This window comes from Sciurus carolinensis, chromosome 17, assembly GCF_902686445.1.
Source record: "Sciurus carolinensis chromosome 17, mSciCar1.2, whole genome shotgun sequence".
NCBI classification, from domain to species: domain Eukaryota; kingdom Metazoa; phylum Chordata; class Mammalia; order Rodentia; family Sciuridae; genus Sciurus; species Sciurus carolinensis.
Genome location: NC_062229.1, coordinates 24,401,687 through 24,427,865, shown reverse-complemented (window position 1 = coordinate 24,427,865; position 26,179 = coordinate 24,401,687). Strand labels below are relative to the sequence as shown.

Here is a 26,179-nt window from a genome sequence, read left to right as displayed (position 1 = left end):
GTGAAGGTGAGTAAAGGACATCCTTTCACTATGGGGCAAAAGGTTCCATGGGAGGGATATTCAGAGATGCATTGAAGGAGATAAGCTTGACAGCCTCAGCTAGTCCCAGGACAATTCCCAAAGGAGCTGAGGAGTGATCTGGGGGCTCAGCAAGGAGAAAAATGAACTCATGGAAGGGGCAAGTTGGAGAGTCTCAGTTTGAGCTTTTAGATCTGTTTTGCACCCCTTTATAGCCCTGTCTATAACTAGGCTCTGTCAATCTCTGGCTCCCAGGTGGGCACAGCCTCTGGTGCATACCATAATCCCAGCTAGTGGGGCAGCTGGGGCAGGATTGCAAATTTGAGGCCAACCTAGAAACTTAGTGAGACCCTGTCTCAAAATAAAAAAATAAATTAATTAAAAACAGGGGTGGGATATATCTTGGTGGCAGAATGCCCCTGTGTTCAATCCCTTATGGTGCAAAAGAATTGTGTGTGTGTGTGTGTGTGTGAGAGAGAGAGAGAGAGAGAGAGAGAGAGAGAGAGAGAGAGAGAGAGAGAGACCCTGTGTCTGGTCTCCAGCACAGCATAAATAAATAAATGTACTGCATGCCTGCCTCTGACCAGAAATGACAAATATTCATTGCTAGGGTTACTTTTATCGATCAGAAATCATTCATCTGCTTGATATTGCACTCCACAAAGGGTTTCTGTCATTTCACCTTCGCAATAAGCTCTAATTCCACAGGGGCTCATGGTTCCTTTACTGGCCAGGTCCGTGAAGGTGTGCCAAGTCCATGAGCAGCTACAGAAGTGTTAGCCCCATGCTGTCACTTGGGCACTGTCACCAGTTGAAAACTGGCACCCAACGTGAGACCAGTGAAGTCACAATACCTTTTGGAGGAAAAACAGAAGAGGCCCACAGGAGCCAGCCCCAGGGTCCCATGGGCTCGCTATCACCCACGGGTGGAGCCGGGAATGTTTCTAGGCTGTGCAGCAAGAGACCTGAAGCCAGCCACCCAAGTGGTGCCCTCCTGATCTCCAGAGCTCTCCTGGGCTCTGGGGCAGGGGGGATGAAAGCCACTGAGGACAGAACAGAGGGGAAGTGGGCAGCATCAGGGACAGAGGGCTCTGCACAGCCGCCTCTGTGATTGCAGTTTATTATTTACAAAGACAAGAAGAGCGTGAAGTCAGCCCTGGAGGGCCGGGTTCCGCCAGGCAACAGTGAACCAGAGGGACCAAATGGCAGCATGAGCAGCGCGTCACCCAGATGGCCAGACAGTAAGCATGTGTGTGAAGGGGAGACGGATGAGAGGGCCTCAGGGTGGCCGCCCACGGCCCGGCGGGCTGAGCAGGTCCGGCAGCAGTTTGAACGTCTTCCTACGTGGCCTGTGTGGAGATGTGCGAGGTCCCCGGGCTTAGTCCATTCTCCACTCCTGTTTCTGAAGAGATCTGACATCTCTCCCATTTCCGCAGAGCCCAGCTTCCCTTCGTCCCTGATCAGGCCTCGGGGTGCACCCAGCAATCCTGAGAGAGCTCACTTCCTCCCTGCCTGTCCCCACCTCCGTTCTGGCAGCACATGCCAGTCCTAAGCCCAACATGGGTCTCAAGAACATCACTCCTCTCCATGTCCACAAGCACCCCTCTCTGGGTTGTGGTCACAGCTGGATACCAGTCCCGGCCTCCTTCTGGTCTTCCTGCCCCCACCCCAGGCAGTTCTCTGCAAGGCCGCTAGAGGGAGCCGTGGGAAGCCAGCAACTGCTCCCTGCCCTCCAGCGGCCTCCCAGTGCACCTGGAATCAAGTCCCACCCCTTCAGCTTGGGATCACCCAGAACCTCTCTGTCTGCTCAGCATGAACCCTGCCTCTGTCCTCTGTGCTCTGGTCACACTTGCCACCTGTTTCAATGACCTGGAGCCCCTGCAGCCTCTCCCACCTCATGGCCTCTGCACCGTGTCCTCTGCCTGGCCCCTACTCTGCCCAGAGCACTTTCCGGCCTCCACATTGCTCCCACAAGAGGCTTCCCCGGCTGCAGCCTGCTGCACCTGCCTGGTCCTGCATCCTGTCATTGTGTGTGTGTTGTCCTTATTGACACCACTTCCTAACTCAATTTCCTGCTTCTCACTGGACTGGGAGCTCCAGGAGGACAGGGAGAGGACTGAGCCTCCCGCTCTTCCTGGCAGGTCATCCACCTGCCTCTCTCCTCATCCAGCTGCCAATCAAAGGTAATGAATCAAATAGCAAAGGCTTCCAGGCAGGGACTCCACAGGGTGGTGCTTGCCTGGGAATAGAGGGAGGGTTGCAGTTGGATTCCAGGATGGGACTGAAGCAACTAAGGCCATTACTGATGAGTCGCCTGAGGCCAGAAGGGACACCCCTTCCTCTCAAGGACCTTACTCCCGGTTGAAACAGTGCCATAAGATCACATGAGGGAGGGCAGGAACAGAGAAGGACTCCAAAGCACCTCACAGGGGAATTTCCAATGGAAATTCCTTGCTCCCTATATACTGGGAGCGGGGAGGGAGCAGCACTTCCAGAGACTCCAGGATCTGTTTTCCAGCATTCTGCCCTGGGATCCCATGGATCAGCTAAGTGAAAGACCCCCCTCAGGCTGGACAGTCATAGAAAAAAAAAAAATGTTTAAAACTGTATGAAGAAAAATCTCTGCTCCATGAGCAGAAGGCAGACAGTGATGTGCCACATTACATTTTCACCTACTGGTATCTAGTGTCCACCTAATGAAAGAACAACCGGATTTTCCAGCTCCAACCCTCCACAGGGACAAACATTATGGTAGCAAGTTACACATACCCTCTGTCATGACATATATGGATGCCCACAGAAAAGGACCCTTTGGGAATGCACATCAGTGGAACCACAAGATGACCAATTCTGCAAAGCCCAGGTAAGGACCTCAGCTACCTGGATATGCCATCACACAGGCGTGGCAAACCATCTAGAGTTCAGGACTGGGCCCAAACCAAGGCCCTGTGATTCCAACACATGAGGCCCAGGAAACCTGGCAAACATGCCTGAGAGCAGGCTCCACAGTCAAGTGACCAAGGGACTCCAGGGTGCATAGTCCAACACATCAGGCCTTCCCAGTCCTGGCAAGATTTTGCAAACCTCTCCCAGCCTCCCAGAAGTGGCACCGGGCCTGGACCACAGTATATGCATTTTGTAGGCATCTCACAAGTCCCATTTGTAGAGCAGCTGTGGACACTGAGATCCTGAGGTGCTGGGCACTTGAACTCGCTGAACACAGCAGGCTGGCAGTGGTACCACGGGCCCAGCCAGAGTATCGGCAGTGGCAGCTACCTGGGCCTCTGTGGGACATTTCACATCCCCTTTCACCCAGAGGCAGCAGGTACCATTAAAAGATGAAGTGGGCTTTTTTAAATCTAAAGAAATAAGTGGACTCTAATTGTGGTCATTCCCCAGAAATTTTATTCCCACTGGAATAAAATGCTTGATTTTGAAGCAGGGAGGCAGAATGAGAACAGGCCACAGCTCTCAGAGACCATGCCGTAAGTTCTCTCTCTCTCCCCTCCCCACCTTCCTCTGGGGAACCAGGCTGCTGGAACCCGCTGCTTCTTTTACCTCTACACCTGCTGGATCTGGGCGGTTATGGACATTGATCATATGTATGTGACAGCTCCTAAGCCAGTTCTGTTGACATGGCCCAGTCATCAAAGAGTGGGAGACATTCCAGGATGGCACATAGTCATCCCCTGCAGAAGAATTCAGCTGGGAGAGGCTGTCACTGAGGTGTGATGGCCTACAGGTGACCCATCTGCAGCAGCTCCTGGAGGCACCACCTGACTTCTGCAATGAAGCACCCACCTCGCTCTCCATCTCCCTACGCTCTAATGCAAAGGCTCCTGTCTGCTCTGTGGGTTTTGCTGTGAGGGTCTGCTACACCCTTGGTGGCCTTTGGGACCTCCCAGGACCCTGTTATTATGGCCCACAAGGCCGTGTCAAGAGGCTTTGGTTCAGCTGGTTCTGGGTGAGACCCAGCTGGAGGATGTGCAGCAGGGCCTTGTCACCTGAGTGCTGCAGCAAGGGCTCATGGATCCCAGAGGCCAGAAGCGTTGTAAGGTCTCTGCAGAAATTCAGGGCTGCCTTTGAGGCATGGGGTCAGGAAGTTCTCACTTGTCAAAGGGAAAGAACTAGCTAGTAATAGCTGAAGAACACTGAAGTACTGGTGAGCTTTGGCCATCCTGGGTAGGCATCTTCCTGGGAACTTTCTTGGGGACACCACAGGTTCCTAGCAGAACCAGAGCCCCAGGCCCTTTGTTTAGGCTGGTGTATTCTGTGGAACCAGCCTCTCCTGCTCCTCTGGAGGTGGCAGTGCCAGCTGGTTCTCTCTGCCCTATCCTGCCCTATCTCCAAGGCTCCTTTGGCCCCCCAGCCCTGGGGCCCTGGTGGGGCTGAGCCTTGCCCTCAGGGGTGAGTGGCTTTCTTGGTGGCTTCCAGCCCTTCCTTTACAGGCTGAGGCCAGTGCTTTGTTGGTGGGAGGCACACCTGGAGTCATGAACAAGAACCAGCCCTGTTTATGACCTCGGGCCCAGCACAGGCCCTAGGCCCGCTCACCCTCCCAGCCTGGACCCTTGCAAGAGCACACCCTCTGCCCATGCTTCACTCCTTCCGGCCACTTCAGAGCTCAGTCACACTGCCCACTGTCACTCAACTCCTTTTAGGGCAGTGGGAAACCCTGTAGGTCACCTGATCCAAGCTCCTGGATGTGGGGAAGAGAAACTGAGAGCAGGGAGGGATGAGGCTGCCCCAAGTCCAGCTCCTGCATGGGGTGGTCTCACCTGAGAAACAAAGTAAAGTCCACGCTGCCCAACTCCTGAGAAGCCCGAGCCCCAGGTGCTTATCGGTCAGGGCACAGATTGGTCTCGTGTACCCTGCTGTTCCTTCCAGACATACCAACAGAGACCTCGGGCATGTAATTCATGAACCACTTGGGGTCTGCTAGCGTAAGGCGAGCCAGGTGGGTTTACTGCCCACCCTCCACCGCCATGTATGTCACAGGCGAGCAACTGCAGTTCAAGGACTCCAAGTCCACCCTCTCGACTGCACGCGCAGCAGGGCAAGCGCCTGCCACAGCCACCCAGCAGATGGCAAGGAGCAGGAGCCTTTCTGCCACACACCCTGAGAGGCAGCTCGGCGCTGGGAAGAGCTGGGAAGGAGGCAGGTTGCCAGAAGAACACTTAAGGGGTGAAGACTGGAAGAACAGCCCTTGGCAGCCTGGAGTCCTTCGACGGGGAGTGGAGAGGCAGGACGGGACCAACGGCGGTGTGAGAAAACCTCGGTGCACTAAAGGCTGGCTTCAGAAAGGACTCCAGAATCCAGCAAGTTGGCTGGAAGGGCCTTTATGGACCGTCCACCCCACCATTTGACAGATGGCAACACGAGGCCCAGAGAGGCTCAGTAACTTGGGAGCAAGGTTCAGTCAGAGAAGCCAGCGACTCCTCACCCCAGACTGTGAGCTGCTGTAGGTTAAGGGGTCATTGGAGGCTGGCCTAGTGGCCAAAGGAAAACCAAAAGCTCTGGGGCCCCACCTGTCGCCCTGGACCTCACTCCAGTCGGGAAGCAGCAGCATCTCTCCTGGAAAAACAAAGCGCCCGTCTCCTCCAAGAGCTCCTCCAGGGGCCCATCCTGCTCTTGGCCCTGGGCGCTCAGGAGCCGGTGGGCAGTGCCTGCTCCTGCGGGCAGTCCACGCGGCCTTCTCAGTGCTGCTGTTCGCCAGGCAAGGCCGAGCTACCAGAGCTCCCTGGAGTCCCAGTGGCCAGGCAGGTGGCGCAGCCGCATGTCTTCCTTCTGGATGTGCTCGTAACAGGACTGGTGAGAGAGAGGCGGGGCTGGGGCCACTGGCCTGCCCGCCCCCAGCCACACACACGGGCTCTGGGGCCCAAAGCCCAGGGCACCCACCTCCCAGGTGCAGACTAGGTGTCTCCTACTCAGCCCTCAGCCACACTCTGCGAGGAAGTGGGACCTTTCCTCTCCCACTGGGCTTGGGGATGTGGCCTGGAGGTCCTGGTCCCTTTCTCACGAGGGCAGGAACCTGCGAGGACCCTTTCCACAGAGACACACACGAGCTTCGAATCTAAGCTCGTCCCCTTGATGGTGTCTGGGGCAGGGAAGCCGTCTGTCCCGGGAGCCAGGGCATTTCTGCCTCAGCCTACAGCCGTGTCCCTCACCTCCAAGGCTGTGAGCAGGAAGTCATACAGGCCTCCTATGTGGACAGGGTCCATCATGTCCCGGATCAGGTGGATCTCGGCTCCCAGGTGCTGAATTCTGGAGAACACCCACCCAAGACAGTGAGGGAGAGAAGAAGGCCGCATCATGGCGAGCACAGCCGAGCAAGGGAAGGAGCTTTGGCCTAGAGGCCTGGACACCTCAGAGGTGGTCCCCACTCTGTCTCTGGTCCCCACAGGACCCTCCCCTTTCTGGGCCTCAGCTTCCCCATCTCTGCTGAGAAGCCTGCATCAGTAACCCTGGTGTTCAGACTTCAGACAGTTTGGGCAGGGTGGGGGGGGCCTGCTGCATCCATCCCGCCCCCTGACCACACGCCCGGTAGGCTGGGACTCACCGGGCCCGGGACACTACGTAGATGAGCAAGGGCAGTAGGTCATCCATGGGCAGCTTGTGCTCCCGGCCCAGCACCCGCGTCACGGTGGCCTCGATTTCCCCATATGTCTTCTCCAGCACCTCCAGCTTCTCCCGAGGGTCCACTGTGGTCCTGCAGTAGGGTGCTGGCTTCAGTTCCAGGTCCCTGGGTTCAGCCCCAGCTGGGGACCACCAACACTCCCAGGCCCCCTGCCCACCTCCCCAGGGCAGGGACTCACATGATCTTCTGCAGGCACTCGGTGGCAGACAGGAAGCACTTGTCCCTGACCAGGGAGTACCTCTGTGTGGGGAGTGGACACCAAATGAGGTTGGGGTCCGGCTCTGACATGCCCTCATGCCTAGGGCTCAGGGGGCCCCAAGTCCCTTCCCGATCATTTGCTTCAGCTCAGACCCATGAGGACCTCACTTTATGCAACTATCAAATGGGGTTACAGCTCCAGGGGGTTGGGAGGATCAAGCGGGGTAGAGATCTAACCACAGCAGCCAGTGGTCACTAGATGCTCCCCAATCCCAAATGTCCACATCAGTGGCTCCCAGATCCAAGGGCTTATTCCAACACAGGTTCATGGGTCGACTTTGAAGTTTCTGACTCAACAAGTGTGGGGTGGTCTAAGAATCTGCTTTTCTAGCAGGTTCCAGATGGTCCTGCTGCTGCTGGTCAGCAACACGCTTTGAGAACGACTGTCCCACCTGCCTGTCACCCTCACACCCACCCTGCGAGGTGGGTCCGGAAGTGGCTCCCTTTACACGGGAGGAAATTGAGACTCAGGGCTCAAGCATTTTGCCGGGGGTCACACAGCAGGAAAGGGACAGAGCCCGTGTTGGAGCCTGGCCATCCCGGGAGATGGAACAAGGCAGGAAGCCTGGCATCTATCTCCTCCCTCATCCTCCTCTGCCGCCCACAGCCATCCTGAGGCAGGTGGTGGGCCGGCCCTCTCACCTGATTGGTCGTCAGCTTGAGGTCCTTGAGGGGCCACAGGTGCCTGGAATTGAAAAAAAGCGTGATGGGGGCTTTGCCAGGATGGGGGCAGGGTCTGAGCTCAAAGGGCACGACTGCTGTCACGGTGTCCCCAGGAAGGCTGAGTACAGGCCAGGGGAAGGGAACCGGTCCCACGAGAGCATCCCTAGGCATGAGTGTGGAGCTCGAGGCCAGGGGAGGCCAGCGGGGTTCCTGGAGGCAGCAGCCCTTGCTGTGTGACAAAGGAGGCCAGGTGTGGGAGGAGGGATTGTGGCCAAGCCACGATGGGGACTGGGGGTTAGTTGCTCATGGTGTCAATGTTTCAGAGGGGTGCTAAGGAGAAAGGATGATTTACAGAGGACAAGGGGTGGGGTAGAAGGGAGGCCCTGGGGTATGGCAGACACCTGACTGACCTGCTCCCAGAGTAGTCCTCACTTTCCCCTGGGGGCTCCCCTCCCCACTCTCCAAGTGCCCAGAGCAGTTAACCTTGCCCAGCCTTCATGGTGGCTACTGAGGCAGGCCTGGTCGCTGATAGCCAGCACTCAGTGGAGGGCTCAAGACCCAAGCCAAGCCAGTGAGGGATCCCAAGGGCTCGACTGGAGCTGTTGGACAATGGGGAGGATTGAGCTGGGCGAGGTATAAACCTCAAGAGGCTACTGCCGTGTTTGTCACCACAAGGGAGAGTCAGAGAAAAACCAGAGAAAGAAAGGGGGCTTCTCTTTACGGTGTGGTTGGGCACCTAGATCCAGCCACACCTGAATGCATAGCCTTAGAACTTTATAGTATGTGAGCCCATTAAGCCACCCCCACTTTCTGTGGAAGACAGTGAGAGTCGAGTAGGCGTGGTCTGCTAAGGTGGCACAGGGAGGCTCACTTCTGCACATCGAGGAACTCCAGCAACTTGGTGTCGGGAAACAGGCTCAGGTTGGTGATGCCCTGGCTGTAGAGACTGTCCTCCCTCTCGTGGAGAAGCAAGTAGAGGGTGAAGAGCTCCGAGTAGAAGCTGGGCAGCACGAGGGGCAGCATCAGTCCATGCACATGGAGTTCCCTGGGAGAAACCGGAACAGGTTGGGGACAGCGGGGTAGGGCCTGGGAGGTGGCCAGATTCGTGCTCCAGCCCTTCACCCCACCCTGGTGTCCCTGCCTCCAGCCTCGACATTCTCTGGAAAACATCTCCAAGCCTTTCTCAGTCACTGTCCCTTGTCCCTTTCAAATCTGTGGGATCCTCCTTCCCTCATTTTATTTTGAGAACCGACAGGGAAGGTGGGGAAGGATTTTGATCCCTACGTGTTTGAAAGCAAAACCAGGGTCTCGGGGGACAAGAGACTTGCAGTAAAGGTCCCAGCAGCCATTCCAGGTAAGGCCCACGCTGCCTCTGTGTGCTGTGCTTCCCAGGACTCCAGGGATGGAGTGGGGAGTTCTCCCTAAGGTCTAACGCCACCTCCCACGCCTCCGGCAATGCAGTGATAGGCCTCTCTGATCAGGAATATCCCCAGGCCTGGAATCTGAAGGTACTGGAAGGCTTGCCCAGGGCCTGAGGACACAGATTTAATGACCCATCTAACTCCTGCCCTGTATGACCTTAAGCTTAAGCCCTACCTGGCCCATATCCCCATCTGTGTGTAGGAGGAGAGGGGGCTGCTCTCCCTCTGCACAAATGCCAGAGACACAGGCCAGGATGGCACATGTAAAACAAAGACACGTTTGGTGCGTGTGACAATCCCCCATCCCCGGCTGATCACAGGACCAAGGTTGTAGGTCACTGTGATTCACAAAGAATTAAAAAAAAAAAAAAAAAAAAGTGCTTGTTTGATCGATAGCATGAATATCAACACTTCCCCCCAGGAGTGCCCCAATCCCCTGAGGGAGGCCCCAGGAGCGGTGGCCTGGACTGGTCACCTTGTCTCTTCGTCTTCCTCCTCTAGGGCCTGGCCCTTGCGCTGTAGGGCAACCTGCAGCAGACCCCTGCAAACCAACGAGAGGGGCGTGGCAGGGCTGCCACACCCACAGAACCAAGGCTCCACCCCCTCGGTCACCAAGGTGAAAGCCAGGGGCGCTATCTCCCGGAACCAGGGACACTGAGCCTGCAGAGTCACCCTCTCAAACCCCAGCAGTCACTAGGCTGTGGCTAGAGAATGTCAGCCAGAGTCCTGCACCCCAGCAGCAGAGGAACTGCCGCGTCCAGGGCTTCCTGGTACAACGTATGGTGGGCTCACCGCTTAGCCTGGGCCTGGAGAAGGCGCCTGCGTCCCGGCTCAGGCTCAGCCAGCAGGGGCAGTAGAGCTCCCCTGGGGTCAGGGCTGCCCAGGGCCACGTGGGCCTGAACTCTAGCTGAGGGGCACAGCAGGGCCCTTGTCATCTCTAACCCCTTGGCTCTTTGCTGGATTAGACCTGAGGTAAAGGCACCACTGCTATCAGGGCACCAGAAGAGCCACTGCAGGGATGAGCAGGCCCTGGGGCCACAGGGCAGTGGCTGGGCCCACGTGCCCTGGAGCTCACCCACCTGTAGGCGGCCCAGAGTTCCTGGGCATGCTGCTTCACCTCCTCCTGGGCCAGACCCTGCAGGTGCTTGTTGGCCCCCACGCCCGCGTACGAGGCCTGGAAGGTCAGCATCAGGGTCTGCAGGAGCTTTCCCAGGGGGTGCCGCGCATTGCTCAGAGCCTGGGACAGTGCGAAGAAGACAAGGGACGCTCAGCACCCGGAGCTGCAGCACCGCACGCCCAGCTGCCCCCCTGTCCCCTCCAGTCAGCACCCTGCCATGAGAAACGGAACCTTCCCCAGCAGGGCCCAGCGGGAGCCGGGCCTCCCCGTGGGCCGCCCAGCCCGGGGCCCTCACCTTCCTGAGGTACTGCTGCAGGGTCTCGGGCTCCCGGTGCTGCAGCAGCTCCTCCAGGATGTCTTCCACACTGCCCGCACTGTCCTCCGGGTGGCTCCTGGGCAGCACCGTGCACAGCGTCCCTCACCCACGCCCTGCCCCAGGGAGCCTCCCCTGCCCTCTGCCCTGTGGGCACACACGCGGGCACTCGGGGCCTCACCTCTCGCAGCACAGGTACTCCTGGGACTTGCGCAGCTCCCTCGAGCTCTGCACGTGGAAGCCCAGCAGGGCCTCCTGCAGGTCCCCAGGGCAGCCAGCGCGCACAAAGTCCCGGAAGGGGTTGTAGACTCCCTGCCAGCGGCTCTCCACCGGGAAGGCGCCCAGACCCAGCTGCCTGTGATGTGGGGAGACAGTGAGAGGCAGGGGAGAGATGGAGCTGAAGTGGGCAGAACCCCGTCTAGGCCCTGGGGAGGCGGGTGGTACAGCCTGACCCAGGCGCAGGCCCAGGAGGGGGAGATGGACCCGAGCATGCAGATGGAGCTGACCTCCGGGCTCCAAGAGAAAGAGAGACAAAGAGAGGGACAAGAGCACGCACTCTGCCATGGAGAAGTGATGGGACACAGAATCCTGAAAGGATGGCGACCAGGATCGCTGAAGGTCAAGCCCAGAGAGCGGTTGTTGGCCCAAGATAGACCACTGCTCAAAGACCAGGATTCCCCTGCTCGATCTCCCTCCACAGCCAGTTCCTTCCTGCCTTGATCCTGCCTTGGCCATCAGGCTGAGGCCTGGCTATGTGTGCATCTAATGGACTGTGACTAACAGAGTCCTGTCCTCCTGTGTCACACAGAGTATCCTGTGCCTGTACCCAGCCAGCTGGGGCATGCCAGGGGTTGCTGCCCCCTGCTCCTGCTGTCAGAGAGAAGCAGCATACAGGGATGGTGGGCAACTAGTCAGTTGTACCCCCTCTACCTCTGCTTCGGACCTCTGCCCATCAGAACCTCCACCCACACCAATTCTCTTATATGCCCAAGTCTTTCTCAACAGACTCGGCAAGTCACTGTGTGGATTATAGCTTTCCAAGGAAGAACTCTGTCCTCATAGGGGGAAAAAAAATATAACAAATATGGCTTGTAGCAAGTTTTCTTCTTCACCTTGGCTGCCAGGGAACTCTGAGCCAAGCTAATGTTCAACTATTACTGTTGTAGTACCTTTCTATCTATCTCTTTCTTTCAAGAGCAACTCACCATTTTATTTCTTTCATTTTTTTTTTCTTGTGTGTTTGGTGTATAAACTGTCTTGTACCCTTTCTAGAAAAAAGATGAGGATCAAAGCAAAGCCTACAATTAACATTCTTCTCCAGTTTTATGGTGTACGGAGTTATCTCCATGCAGCCCTTGATTCCAAGAGTTTGCTCCTGGAGGGTCGTTTGCCTTCAGCTCTCTGAACTCTCTGAAGGGCTAAGCCCCTCTACCAAGCACTGAGCCTTTGGGGTGAAAACAGACACATACAGACAGAACCTAGAGGGACCGGACCAGGTGGGCCAGACGGGCCAGGCTCTTACCTCTTGCAGGTACTGCTTGGGTCCGGTGGGAGGGCAGCTGTGTCCAGCACACCCTGTGTATAGAGTCCTTTCCCTGTCCCACTGCTAAATGAGCCCTCCAGGGTGAAGCCATTGGGGAAGGTCACCTTGCCCTGAGAGCCAGGAGAGGGAGGCAGGGATGGCTATATGCGCAGCTTCCACCCAGCGATGACAGACCATCTGGGTCAGACAGGCTACAGACTGAGGGGCCCTTCCCAGCACCCATTCAACCTGTCCCTTCCCGAGGGGCCTGAATGCTCTACCTCTGCAGAAGCCCCCACCAAGAGCTGCGTCCCTCCTCAGGACAGGAAGGGGTGAGAGGTGGAGAAGGGACTCACAGGGAGGAGTAGGGAGAACCCGCACTGTGGGGCTGGGGAGGGCCGACCCTGGCTGCGTGGGGCTCTCCCCCACAGCACCCATCTCCACCCATCATGCACCAGGCGTGCCCTCCTGTCCTTGTCCTAAAGGGCCCCCGCATTCCCACGGGCCCCTTTGGCTGAGGCAGCCTGGGCAGGAACATACAAAGGACAGCGTCTCCAGGGACACTGCCCAGAGCACTGGTGACGGTGGAAGACAGGAGTTCTCTGCTAGGGGTCATGGAGGGGACACAGCCAGAAGACCACAGCATCCTCTGGACTTGAGGCAAGTTCTCCAGTCCCCTCTCAGCTTGCCCCAGAGTCAAACGGCGACTCCACTGCAGGGTCACTGCGCCCGCCCCGTCGGGGCCATGGAAGGGTCCTCCACGCCTGCTCCACCCTCTGTCTGCGCCCTCAGCTCTGGGCTCTAGGACAGAGGCAGGGGACACCACCCAGGGCCGTGGCAGGGGGTGGAGCGAGGTCCCGGGGGCCTCACCTTGCCCACGAGGGTCAGGTCCCTGGTGAAGGAGCCCTCATACAGGGAGTCGTCTTCAGAGAGGAGGACGCCCGGGCCCTTGGAAGGAAGGCAGGGGGACAGGGAGGGTGGGTAAGGACGGGCCAGGACACTGGGAGTAGGGAGGGGACAGTAAAGACGGGAGGTAGACACTGACACCGGGAGAGTGGCTCTAAGCTCTGTGGCCCTCTCCCAGGACTGTGCCTCGGTGGGACCCTGACCCTGTGCCTGTTGTGCCCCAGCCCCGCCGACCTCATCCTGGGTTTCCCTAAACAGCCTCTCAGACCTGGCTGCTCTCCCCCAGCAGCCTCTGCAGGAAGCCCCGAGGGTCTCAGGAAGTGCTGTGCTGTGCTGACCCAGCCTGCAGGGCTGAGCAGGCCCCCGCCACAGCGGCTGTCAGGAACAACAGGACAGTGGTGTTCCACCCCCTGTTTTGCGCTATTCCTGCCTGTTCTCCCTTTTCTCTGTAGGCCTCCTTCAGTGCTTTCCAGAACACAGTGGAACATAAATAAGTCATGATAACAAGGACAGCCACAGGCCGCAGCCCACCCCATGCCAAGCACCTATGAGGTCTGGCAAGGCGGAGGGGAGAGCCGAGGGCCCAGGCTCCAGGGACCTGGGTTCGAGCCTGAGCCCTGCTGCTCGGTGGGCTGACAGGGGCAGGTTCTCTGACTGCTGTAGCCTCACTTGTCATTCGCATGCTAGGATAATGACATCACCGTGCAGGGTTCCCTGGAGGATCCCACACAATGGAGAGGGGGCAGGTAGCCCAGAGCTAGGAGTCCAGTGAGGGGTCCGTGAATGTGGGTTACTGAGGCTACCGGGAGCTCGGGACACAGGCAGGTCACCCCACTCACCACCATCTTGTCCACTTGGAAGGTGCCCTGGTAGCAGACACCCGCCTGAGTGACCACAACCCCTGGGCCATGGCGCTGGTCCGCCCGCCACATGCCGATGTAGCGCTCACCCCTGGGGGAAGAGGGGGCATGGAGGCAGTTGGACCAGAATCTTTCCGAGCACCTTCTGTGTGCTGTGCCAGCAGAGGGCGGGGCAGGGGACAGTTTGGGAGCAGTGACATATCTGAATCCGCTCAACTTCAACTTGGGGGCAGGTGAGGTCAGGATCCCCAAGAGGAACAGAGGGTGAAGTGGGGAGGAAGCCTGCCTGGGGGAGGGCATCGTGGGAGACTTCCTGGTGGAGGTGGCAGGAAGGAAGATGGGGTGGGGGTGCAGCCTATGCGCAGGCGAAACTGGAGAGGGAGGAGCGTGCAACAGATCTGTGGGGACAGTCTGTGGTCCAGAAAGGGGGCGGGTGCACAGGAGGCATGGCAGTGGTCAGGTCAGACAGGTAGCCGTGGTCTCAATGCCAGGCCAAGGACCTGGGGCTCTGGAGGGTTTTCGGTTCTTCAGGGGGACCAGACTAGAGGTTCCTCCCTCACGGGGAGGGTGCCCGAGCGGGCGAGTCCTGTGGTCAGGGTGGCCAGGCTCCCTCCGCCTGAGCCCAGCCGCAGCTGAGGGAACCGGCAGAGGCGGAGGACTTGGAAGGAGCATGGGAGCCAGCGGGCAGCCTGTGAGGATCCTCTCTGCCCCGCCCCCGGGGTGGCGGCTGGGAGCACTCACCTGTCACTGTCCTCCTGGATGCCGAAGCCGCTCCTCTGGCCCTTCTCCCAGTGGCCTGTGTACCTGAAGGGCTGGGGCGCCTGTGGTGCACTGTCAAGCACCCCAAATCCATGGCGCAGGCCGTCCTGGAAGTAGCCCTTGTACACCTCGTCGCTGCTGTACCTGCAGAGCAGCACCCACAGCTGGACCTGCCTGGCAGAGCCGGGCCCAGGGTCCTGGCCATCCCCCAGCCCACCCGCCCCCGCCAGCCGGGGCCACTTACTCACAGATGCCGTAGCCACACATGCTGCCCTCCTGCCAGTGGCACTTGTAACAGTCAAACTTGTCCTCGGTGGCCTGGGGCACCAGGTGGATGCCAAAGCTGAGGGTGTGGTTGGGGGTGGGGGAGTTAGTACCAAGGCCTCCTCCCGGCACTGCCAGGCCATGCCACTCAGGGTGCCCCTGCCCCCAAGGAGCTTCCTCAGATAACGGGGAGAACGGCTCCCCTCTTCTTCCAAGGTTTGGGCACTCAGATTGAAGCCACTCCCCGCCAGCCATACGCACACCAGCATCAGCCCCAGCCAGCCTTACCCCTGCTCCAGGCCCTCGCGGAAATTCCCCACGTGATTCCGCCCATTGGGCCACTTCAGGGTTCCCCTGGAACACAGTGGAGGTCCAAGACATCAGGCCCACCAGCTCCCTCCTCAACAGCCTCAGCCACAGGCTCTGGAAAAGGCCTTCCCTCCCCTTAGCCACTGGATCACCCTTGGCCTGGACTCCACCTCCTCCCGGCCCTCTGGGCTCTGCGCTAAGATCCCGCACAGAACACTCCAGCGGCTCTCTCCACTCCTGCTCAGCCGCGCCAGCTCAATTCACCTCACCACACTCCGGGACAGCCCAGAAAACAGCTAGTTCCCTTTCTCCCTGACCAACAGGAAGCTCTGAGCTGAACTTCAAGATCAAGCTAAATGCTCGTCAGTGGGACGTGGACCATCCTCCTCCCTTCTGCTGATGGGGTTTTGGTGGGGTGTTTTTTCCTTTTGGTGGGAGGGGTCTTTTTGTTCATAAGCCCCCTCAGCTCTTTCAGAAAGTACGTAGTGGATCAGAAACCATGGGTATGCTTAAGAGTATGGTTTTACAAGTCCTTCTTCTCTCTGGGTCCCTTCTTCAATCCCACATGGAAAGCTTCCCCAGCGGTGACACAGGTTGGGGCCATAAGGCCTGCCTGCTTGTGCGGTCACATAGATCTGTGATGAAGGTCAGGCTCAACATGGCCCTGGCTCAACCTGCCCTGGGACCTTGGGTAAGTCAAGGCAAATCCTGGGCCTCAGTTTCTGCACCTATAAAATGAGTGAAAACTCTTCCCCAGAGGGTCCTCATGAGGTGAAAAGGTGGTCAGGCCCCTTTGTCGCCACCAGACGGAACTGTGCAGACAGGAGAATTATTCTCCCACCATCCTAAGAAGCAGTGGCAACTGCAGGCCCTGAGGGTCAGGCCCCTGGCAGCTGACCCTTGCTATCCAATGTCACCATTGAGACTTTTTTTGGCACAGACCTACTGCAGGACAGGAACCACCCAAGAGGACTTAAGAGAGACTCGGAGGGATAAATAGAACAGACTCATTGACAGAGAGCCCAGAGGCCATGAGGTCCACATGGGTCCCGCTGCCCCTCAGGCCCCGTGGAGGAGCCTGCAGGGCCCAGCCCAGAGCACAGCCAGCCACTCACTTGCCATGGGGCCTGCCCCGGAACCACTCGCCCTCGTAGGTGGCCTGGCAGAGCCGGCCCTCGGCTCGGAAGGTGTACGATCCGCAGCGGCAGGCGGGAGGCTCTGCTGGCTCCAGGCCAGTCCCCAGCACTGGGAAGTCCTTCTTGCCACACAGGGCCTGGCACACGGCCTGGGTCACCTTCCACTGCCAGACCACCTGGTGGGGACAGGGAAGCAAGTGATCCCTTAGAGACAGCTTCTGGAGCAGCTCCAGGCTGCACCCCCATCCCCTGTGGCCCTCCACCCAGACCAAGCTCCCATCTACCACCCTGGGGGTACCCGGGAGACCGGACCAGACCAGGGCGGGGATCATCTCAGACCCCAGTTCTAAAGGCCCTCCCCTTCCCAGCTCCCCCAGGTCACAGCTCACCCAACTCACCTGGCTCTGGGGGTCCCTGGCACAAAAGGAGAGCTCTTCTTCTGGTGTGAGGAGGTGGAACATGCACCTAGACAGACAGAGGTGATGAGCAGGCCCCAGTTCTGTCCAGGAGGACGTGGGGGAGCTCCTAAGTCCTGGAGTGTGGACGCGTGTCAGGGAGTTGCGGGGGGAGGCCAGCGTGTCAGCAGAGGGGACTGCTCACCTCTCCTGCCCAGGATCCACCCATAGCAGCTTCAGATCAAAGGTATGGACATTGTGGCCCTGGAAGAAGATAGACAGGTGCTTACCTGCCCTCCGCACAGGCTGCCCTACGGCTGAATCTCTGGGTGGCTCCAGGTGCTTGGTGCGGAAGGCCCGCCCTGAGTCTCTCTGCGCAGTTTGCTCCCCTTCTCAGGACGGCTCCTCCATTTATTCTCCCACCTCAGGGCCTGGCCACACACCCAGGAGCAGCCTCCCTCACCCTGTGGCTATTAGAGTGGTCTGGAAATACAGCCTGGACCTCGTCAGTCCCTGCTGGAAACGTCTCTGAGTTCTCCAACCTGGGAGTTAGAGACCCACTGCTGAGCCTAATGGGAGTCCCCAGAGACCCCTCCAGGTTCTTGTGGCCCTAGCCATCACCCTCTCCACACCTAGCATCAGGGCCATGCCACCATCACATGGCCCTTAGCTGGCCCTAAACTTTCCTCACTGTTGAACTTGGCTCATGCTCTTCCTTCCACCTGGAAGGCCTTCTAGCACTGAGTTAGACAGAAAGTCCCTTCCTCTGGGAAGAGTCTGTCCTGTGACCTCCCACTTGGCCCAGGAAGGCCACTCACTGCTCCATGGCCAGAAAAAGAAGGGGCAGGAGTCCAGGGATGAGGGCTGAGAGGAGTTTGCAGACCCAGGCCAGGGAAAGAGAAGGTCCAGCAGAGACAATGGCATATGCAAAGGCCCAGGGGTAGGAAAGGGCTGGCTCACGTCTGGTACACAGAAGGTGAAGTCAGGGCCAAAGCATGTGCAAACTAAGTCAGAAGCCACCCCTAAAGCAGGCTCCAGGAGACAGGGCCAAGGCTGGGCAAGCACCTCCCTCCCAGGCCACAGCTTCCCTGCCTGCACGAGGAGCTCCACGCTGACCTTTTGAGGGCAGTGCCACGGGTATCACAAGGGCAATCAGTTTGGTCAAGGCTACTGCCATGTAACAACTACCAGGACCCAGGTCTGGCTCCTTCTGACTTTTGCAATGTCAAGAGCCTGGGCGCTCTTTCTGTGGGGTTCTTCCCCGGGAGCTCCTCGCCCAGTCCCCCCTGGTCACCGCGAGCTCAGCCCTTCCACTGGGGATCTTCTCTTATTTGAGTATGAAGGGAACTGAGTAGGACAAACTTATTCTGAACAACAACCGCTTTTCCGATGGGGAAGCCAAGGTGAAAGCACTCAACCCAGGGCCCGAGGGGGAAGGGATGACGCTGGATGCACCTTGGCAGCCTTTCTGTAACCCCCTCCTTGAGCCTTGGCTCTGGCTGACTGCTCCCTCCTCAGCACTCGGCTTTCTGTCCCTCCCCACCTTCCCAAGTCCGTGTCCTCAGTCTCAGCTGCTCGTCCCTTTCCCGTTCCTTTTTCAACCAGACCCCAGCACGCCACCATGACACCTTGGGTCAGCCCCACCCCAACCTGCAACAGGACGAGGGCATCATCAAAGAGCAGCACGCGCTCAGCCCGCAGCGGGGTGACCGTCACAGGGACGTCCTGGCTGTCTTGCAGGAGTCGGTGAGCAGGGGTACAGAGCACATCCTGGTGGGGCGAGGAGGGAGGAGCAAGGTTGAGGCACCCCTGCCCTGCTCCTGCTGGCCACCTGCCACCTCCCTGCTGCTCCCCAGACCCCTCCCAGAGGCCTCCTTCTGTGGACCTGGAGTGACCCTGGGCTCAGTGGCTGGTGCTAGAACTCTGAGACTGGGGTCATTCCTGGGCTCTCCCAGCAGGGCAGCAGGGCCTCTCTCCTGAAGCTTTGCTGTGTCCTCTCCCACAGCCAGGCCCTGTCACCCTGTCAGTGTGTCACCCTACCCTCCATCTCTGCCTCCCTGAAGCAATTCTTGTTCCCTCTACCTGTCCTAATGCTCTACACTGGGTCCCCATCTGCCACTCCCTCAGGGCATAAGGTCTCTTCTTCTAGTAGGGGCAGCCTATGACAGAGGTGTGACTGGTGACACACTGGGAAGACTCCATTCCACTGACTACCCCTCTCCAGAGCCAGTCAGGGCCAGCCCAGGAGCTGCTCAGCAAATGGATGAGGATGGCTGACGACACCCGATCCACCACCAACCCCCCTTCCAGGTTGGGAAACAGGCAAGAAGCATGCAGCGGGCAGCTCAAGCCACCAGCAGCCCTGTCCTTGGGTCCAACGTGGAACTCCCTTCGCTGACCAACCCTCAGGCCTCAAACTCACCCTCTGCCGGCTGCTCAGGGTGTGCCAGAGAGCCTGTGTGGCCACAGCCTGGTCCAACGCCTGACCCATGAAGGACTGAAGGTTCCCGAAGAGGGTGACTGCATGCATCACCAGCTCCTTGGCAGGGTGACGCTGCAAAATAGTGAGGGTACAGGAAGCTTGTTGGAACCTTCCCCACCTGTGATGGCCATGCTGGCCCTGTCCTGACCCCAGCTGGTCAGCAGCCCTGAACCCAGGGCAAGGATTCCTCTTTCCTCTCTGGCAATTCCTTTTCTGCTGGGTACTTCCAGAGGCACTTCCAGAGGAGTCAGGACCAGAGTGGCCTGGGGGTCATGTGTCCTCACACCAATCCGCGCTTCTCTCTGGTTCCCCCAGGGCCGGGTCATGTGCCTCAGACACCCAGGGCAGGCCTGTGACCCACTAAGATTCCCTAGGACAGAACCATGTCCTCGAATCCCCTCCCCAGAGCAGGGATAAGGTCCCTCGAAGACCCAGGGCGATGTTGTGACCCTCAGTCCCCCTAGACTTACCTGGGTCTTTTTCTTAAACTCAGGTTCCTGAGTACAATCCGGGTCCCCTGAGCCTGGGCTCTGCTTCTCCCCTCCCTCGGCTTCCCCCCAGGCTGCCCCCTGACGCCCACCTCTCCGATGGTGTCCCTGAGGCTCAGCAGGAGGAGCACGTACTGCTGCACGTGCTGGGTAAGGGGCTGGCGGAGGGCTTGGGCCAGCGTGGTGCCCACTGAGCACTCAGAGCTCATGCCCGTCAGGAGCTGCCGCAGCGCTTTCCTCTGTCCACGCCAGTACTCACTGTGTATAGGGAGAGTCACATACCGCTTTCGCCCTACCCTCCATCCCTGCACACACCTCCATCACCTCCCTGCCAGAACTACTCCCCCAGACACCAGGGCCAGCCCCAGACTCCAAACCTCTACCCTATCAGACTAACTCAGGGCCTGAGGTGCCGCTCCTGGGTTTAGTAGTAGTAGTAGAAGCAGCTCTGATCAGGAAGGGATTACCCATGACAATCATCCACCCTGAGTAGGAATGCCCTCCTTCCATGCCCCTGAGCCACTTTCAAAAGTGGACATCTGGATTCTGCTTCTGGCCTCACCAGCCCTCTCTCTTCCAGTGTGGACTGGGTCGGTTTGTTAGTGGCAGGTGGGCTGTGACACCTGCTGCTGTGGCAAAGGGGACACCCCACCCACTCCCCTGCAGCAGCAGCCTTGTGCTCACCTCTTCCTCTTTGCCACCTTCTGAAAGGCCTGTACCACCAAACAGCTTGTATAAGATTCAATGTACCTGCAGATGGCACAGGGGCACACCCTGTAAGCTCAGCCCCCAGCCCCAGCCCCAAATCCTCACCCTTCTGGAGTCCCCGGATTCCACCCTCAGAGCAGATATGTCTTGAGGGCCTGGCTCTAGGTACAGGTGACCTCCAGTCCTCACCCAATGAGACAGCTGACTCACAGTCTTTGCTCCCAGTGAGGCCCCAGGGTTCATGTCTGGAGTGTCTAAGCCTGTCACCACCAGACAAACACCCCACCCGGTGAGCCTTAATGCCAGGGGGTGCTCTGCCTGATGGTCTTACTCCATGTGGACCTGCAGGACACGGTCAGGACTGCGCAGCAGCAGCAGGGACTCCAGGCCAATGGAGTGCGGGTGGCGCTGCCTCTCCCACAGGGAACGCAGACTCTCCTCGGTCACCTCCCACAGTTCCTGGGAGCTCCTGTGTAGCTCTTGAAGGAGCCGCAGGCATTCTCTGGCCTGGGGCTCTGAAGGCTCTGGGTCTGGGAAGGGAGCACAGTCACGCTGTGAGCAGGGGACCAAGCCCCGTGCTGAGTGCCTGGGACAGAATTAGTGCTCTCTAGAGCTCATGGGGGAAGGGCGGGCTGGAGCAGCAGAGAGCACCCTCAAGAAGTGAGGAGGGTGTGTCCACCTCTTCACTCTTCAAGAAAATCCTGACAATAACCCTGAGAGTCTTGGGGAACTGAATATGCTAATTCTCCCTGTGTCTCTGGCTTCTTCGCCCTGAACTCCTCAGATCCATAATGTGAAGTCTGTAGAATCAGGAGTCAGTCCTGGGCCATTTCACAAAGAGAGGCTCCAGGAGGAAGGTACCTGCCAAGGTCACTTAGCTAGTAAGACTCAGATGGAAGTAAAACCCAGACATCTGCCTTTCGTCAGGGCAGGCACCTTGGGTGGGAACAAGATGAGAACAGAGGCAGAGGGTCACCTCCAGGCCTGTGCCCTGGGAGAGAAGGAATTTGATCCCTATGCACAGACAGAAGCAGGCTTCAACCCAAGGGCTGGCCTCTCAGGGCCCCTGTGGGAACTAGGAGCAAGGACTCCAGTTTTATCAAAAGATACCACTTCGTATGAGAAAACTGTGGTTCAGAGGGTGCAATGAGGTAGACCTCTTGTCCCTGGGAGCCATCCTACGTCCCTCGCCCTTCCCATGGAGAGCCTAGACTCACCGGCTGAGAGCAGAGGCTGGAGGATGAGGCTGTTGATTCGGGCAAGGGTGGCTGAGTGGACCTCCTCTAGCCGCAGCAGGGCTGCCTCCTCAGGGCTGCACATGGCCAGGTGCCGGTTTCAGGGCCTCCTAGGTAAGGCACAGATCAGAGCCAGATAGGACGCGCAGGGCTGGCACAAGATCAGGTCATCTCAAGGGCTTTCTGGACTGACCCCTGGTATTCTCTGCCTGGGCAAGCTGAGGGAGATGGAAGGAGTAAGAGAGAGGGCTCAGAACTGCCAAGGGAAGCATCCCTTTCTACCCAAAAGGGCACGTCCCCTTCAAGCTCATTCCCCTGCTCAGACACCAGCCACGGATCCCAAATGCCCAGGGTGCTCTGACCTAGCCACCTTTCCATTGAGCCTGTGCAGGGACTCTGTCATCTCTAGAAACAGGGATAGGCTGTCAAAGGAACCCAATCTTATCCTTGAGGCCATGACTCAGGGCTCCCTGTCACCCAACAAGGTTGTGTAAGCCAGGAGAGATCTGATGGAACAAGGGGAATCTGGAGGCTTCCTGTGGAGTCATGAAGGATGGGAAAGAAATGAAGAAGAGAGACACAACACGTAGATTAGAGAACATGAGAGTAAAGGTTCATGGGTGTACAGTCCAGCCTCTGAGGGTGGCCCACCAAGCAGCACCCTGACTGGTCAACAGAGGAACTTGACTTTGCCTCTGTTGACTGTGGATAGCCATGGAGAACTCAGAACAAGGTAGTGGTGCAACCAAAGTCAGACTTGGGGAAATGAACTTGGTGACAGTTGCAGAGATGGTGCCCAGCAATGAGCAAGGTCAGCATGGAGAAGAGCCCAGACCCTCCAAGCCCCTAACTGGGTAGGTCCCACTCAAGAGGTGGGGGTTGCTGGAGTAGACCGGTAGATAGGCTTCAGTCTGAAGGTTTCCTGCACGGAGGGAAGGTCACCGGGGAATGCAGTGATCTAACTGGCCTTAACCAATCCCCACAGCCACACTGTGGCCTCCACACGACAAAGCCCTCCCCCACCAAACATTGATGCCCTCATTCAGCAAAGTTCATCTGCCCAACTGACCTGGTCCAATAACCAGGGTGGAAAGGGAGAGGGTCTTTTGGCCCAAGATCCTCAGACTGCCTCTCTCCCTGGTCCTGACCCTCTTACGGCTTTGGACTTGGCAGACCTGGGGCAGAAGACATCACCAGGGCAGTCAATGATGGGCAGACCCAAAGGGGCAAATGGGAAAGGGTCATACCTTCCCCAACCAACTCCAAGGATGCCATGGGTGTCACAGTCCCTGGCAAAGCCTAGGACTCCCAGGGAGTTGGCTCTGGAGCAGAGTTGGGCGGGTGCTTCGGAACTCTGGCCCAGGGCCTGGCCCAGACATTCCTGCCCCACCTTTCCTGCTGCTGCTGCTGCTGCTGCTGCTGCTTTGGGAGGGTGAGGCTTCAGGAGGGAGAGGCAGGAAGGGGAAGCAACTTAGCCAGCCAGCTGCAGCCACTTCTGCCGGTCTCTATGACAGGCCCAGTCCCAGGGATACAGGGAGCTCCAGGTCAGCTCAGGCAGACCAGGAGAGCCCAGCCAGGGGTTTTAGAAAGTGGCAAGTGTGTCCTGGACCAACCTGACCATCACCCATGTTTCCAGAAAATGATGGAATGGAATGGACAGTCTATTCCCATAGCCTTAAACTACACTGGGGCAAGACTCAGGCCTCAGCTGCTCCCCCAGGTGAGGCTTCTCAGCCCAGTCATGCCTCATTTTATCCCCAGTCCTGCTTCTCTCTAGAACTCAGTAACCCCTTCATGAAATGGGGATCTGTCTACATCAGAGCTTTCCAAACTAGTCACCCTTCCAAATTACAAACTGTGGAGAGGACTTTCACTGAGTGGGGATCCTGTCCTCAGCTCCCCACTCCCTGAAGTAGCCAGGAAGCACTATAGTCTCAAATTGACAGCCACTAATTCTGGAAGCCCTTCTAGGCCTGTAGCCACAAATGGATCTCTACCTCTGGGAAATCGAGTCAGAGCACACAGAGGGAAGGAGGTCAGTGAGGTGGTGGGTGGAGGAAAACTGCATTTGAGGCTGAAATTCTGGTGTGGTGACTCCTAGGGAAGAGGCCCTACTCCCAGGGTAGGGAGTCTTGAGGTTTATCCTGGAAGTGATAAGGAGGGTGTGAGGGTAGGGGTGAGGCCAGGCATGAATGTGCATGAGTGTGTGCATCTGCAGGGGAGGAGGTGCTAAAACTCAACGAGAGGGGGGTCCAACAGGAGTGTTCCCCAGCCGTAGCCCTACCACCCATTCCACACCTTTATGCTCAAGAGCATGGCCTCCTCACGTTCTCACTCCCTCCAGTTCAAAGGTTCCTAAGCTGTAGGCTATGCAGAATATATAGATAAGGAAACTGAGACCCGGGAAGGATGGGAGGATCCAGAGAAACTCTGTAGAGCACTTACAAGGCTCAGACCCAGGTCTCTGATCCCCACCCCACCAGGCTCACCCAAGCTAGGTGGCTCAGAGAGGCTGGGTGACTCACCCAAGGCACACAGTGAGTTCCTGGCAGGCCCAGCCTGGTGGCTCGTCCCCAGGAGACTTGAAGGGGTGGAGTGAGGACAAAACTGGCCAGTTCTGGCGTGCACAGGTGAGTCAGCTGCTGCCCCTGTGGCTCTCTCCCTGCATACCTGGCCTCTATGCTCACCAGCCTGCTTCCAAGCAGGGTCCCTGGGGCTCCCCTGTCCTCTCCCAGGTCGGCCTCCTCAGGCCCCTCAGCCGCGCCCTGTCACGGCACTCACTTTGGTATTTCCTGGTCTGGACAGGCAGGCTGTTCTGCACAGGCAGGCCTTTTCCTAGGTTGGTCTGGAGGCCCCTTAATCAACCAGCAAGCGCAGTTAGGAAGGCGACTGTCCAAGGGAAGTGCGAGGAGATGTCACACCTGACACAGTCTCCACCCACTCCTCTCCCAGCAGCACCTGTCCTCTGCCCTCTGCTCCATGCTTTTGCTCTAGACGCCTCCCCAGCTCTGCAGTCCGGCTCTCCTTATTCTGCCTGCCCCGGCACACTTAAGTCACCGGAGTTTCTCGATTCTGTTCCAGTCGTTATGCATTTGAATACACCCTTCCCAGGCGGGCAACGCCACCATCTGGGCTTCTCCGTCAGGCCCTTTGGCCCGGGACAGCCAGTATCACCTCCTCCTGGCAGCCTCCTGCAACACGGTCCTGGCCAGGGCCCTGGACACTGTGCTAGTGCTGTGCTCGCCCCCCTGGGGCTGTCCCCGCGCAGTGCTTAAACCAGAGGTGGGTGGCCACGGGGCAGGTAGGACATCTCCAGGACCCCCCGAGGGCCGAGGTCGGGGCGAGTTTGGGAGGCTCTTCGGACAAACTTGGATGGAGCCAGAGTCGTGCAGGGGCCGCGACGCTGAGGCCAGGGCAGACGAGGGCCCCCCACCCCGACCAGCAGACGCGGCGCGGCGAACCCCGCCCCCAGACCCGCGCCCCTACCTGGCGGGGCGGGCGCCCCGGGAGAACCCGCGCAGCTCCTCGCCGCCCGCACGCCGCCCGCCGCCCCGCCCCGCCCGGGGAGTGGCTGGGGGTGGGGCTCGCGGGGAGGCGGGGCCGGCGTCCCAACGACCGGCGCCCGGGGTCTCTCCCTGCTCTCGCTCTGGTGACCGCCGGGCTCGGAAGGCTTCCCCGATGCGGCGCCGACTGAGGTGGCGCTCAGCTCTGGCCCTCGCGCCCGCCCTGCTCGCACCCCACGTCCACACCCTGGCCCGCCTCTCCCGCCTCGCCTCGCCTCGCCTCCCCGAGAAGCTCCGAGGGCGGCCGGCAGAGTTCCGGAGGTGGCAACGGATTCCTCGCCCACCGATTCTGGTTCTCTGCGTCCCGTTTACAGCCCAGTGACCTTGTTGACACGCTCTGAGTCCCCAGGGCCGCCCCAAAAGGAACACTGGGTGGATTCGTGAAACTGCGCCAAGGGAAGGGTCAACCGAGATGGTCCCGCGGCACCCTGGGCTACTCCGGTCTGAGACCTTGGGGAAGGTCCCCTGCCCCCACTCCGGTACAGCTGGAAGCTGGCCCGCCGTTTCCTGCGCCAAGGCCTGTGACCTTGGAAAGTGTGAGGGAAGACTAGTCCCAGACCGATCTCCCTGGAGGAGGAGGACGGTGGTTCAAACCTGCAAAGAGAATTCTGTCTGCTGCCTGGTCCCCCTCTGGCTTCGGTGATGGTGGAGCTCCACAGGTTGGCCAGCCTCATTAAGCTACCTCTGCCCTTTCTGAGGGCCACGAACACAGCGAAGAGGCCCGGGGTCCACGGGCGGGCTGTGGGAGGGCAGAAAGGTTGACCCGCCAGCCCCCTACTCAAGTCGGGAGGCAGTGACAGGATCTCCTATCCTGCCAGGCTGAAGAGAGAACCCACTGGAGGCAATTTGGGGCCTGGAGCCTGCCAACCCCAGCTACCCTGACTCCCTTGGGTTGTTCCCAGATGAGAGCTCAAGTTCTGCCAAGCTGCCCTATGCCCTCAGGCTTAAAGGGGTTTTAGCCTTGGATCCCTGCCTTGGATGACCCACAAGCTCTCAGGGACCCTACCCTCTCCTTCCATATTGCTGTCCTGTGTCCTCATCCTCAAGAGCCCCTCTCTCTTCCCATCCCTCCTGGTACACCAAGGCCCTACCCCAGTTGCTCATCCGTCTCAGGGAATTAGTCAGGTG

At 58.7% G+C, this 26,179-nt stretch overlaps 2 protein-coding genes across 9 annotated transcripts in view; one reads left to right on the top strand and one right to left on the bottom strand.

Annotated features, from left to right (window-relative positions):
• Window positions 1-639: 639 nt before the first annotated feature.
• Window positions 640-25,379, bottom strand: Als2cl (ALS2 C-terminal like). Of its 8 annotated transcripts, none has more exons than XM_047532343.1 (28): window positions 24,975-25,377; window positions 24,270-24,343; window positions 22,558-22,663; window positions 21,471-21,706; window positions 20,585-20,783; window positions 20,230-20,295; window positions 19,638-19,803; window positions 18,998-19,129; window positions 18,226-18,345; window positions 16,781-16,839; window positions 16,579-16,645; window positions 16,160-16,356; window positions 15,024-15,089; window positions 14,716-14,814; window positions 14,454-14,615; window positions 13,692-13,803; window positions 12,817-12,894; window positions 11,947-12,077; window positions 10,606-10,779; window positions 10,407-10,503; window positions 10,074-10,231; window positions 9,470-9,535; window positions 8,445-8,618; window positions 7,553-7,595; window positions 6,831-6,892; window positions 6,575-6,724; window positions 6,183-6,279; window positions 640-5,823 (listed from the first exon to the last, which is right to left on the bottom strand). In XM_047532343.1, exons 4-28 carry the CDS (start codon window positions 21,571-21,573, stop codon window positions 5,743-5,745), a joined length of 2,859 nt encoding a protein of 952 aa, XP_047388299.1. In that variant the 5' UTR covers window positions 21,574-21,706; window positions 22,558-22,663; window positions 24,270-24,343; window positions 24,975-25,377; the 3' UTR covers window positions 640-5,742. The 8 variants fall into 8 exon arrangements, with proteins under 8 accessions (XP_047388299.1, XP_047388302.1, XP_047388298.1 ...); XM_047532346.1 differs by lacking the exon at window positions 24,270-24,343 and having other exon boundaries at window positions 21,471-21,598; window positions 21,682-21,706; XM_047532342.1 differs by lacking the exon at window positions 24,270-24,343.
• Window positions 25,089-26,179, top strand: part of Tmie (transmembrane inner ear) — a 13,534-nt gene continuing 12,443 nt past the window's right edge. Inside the window, exon 1 of the mRNA XM_047532377.1 lies at window positions 25,089-25,710. The gene's annotated coding sequence lies outside the window, so the exon portion shown is untranslated. The remainder of the gene's footprint in view (window positions 25,711-26,179) is intronic.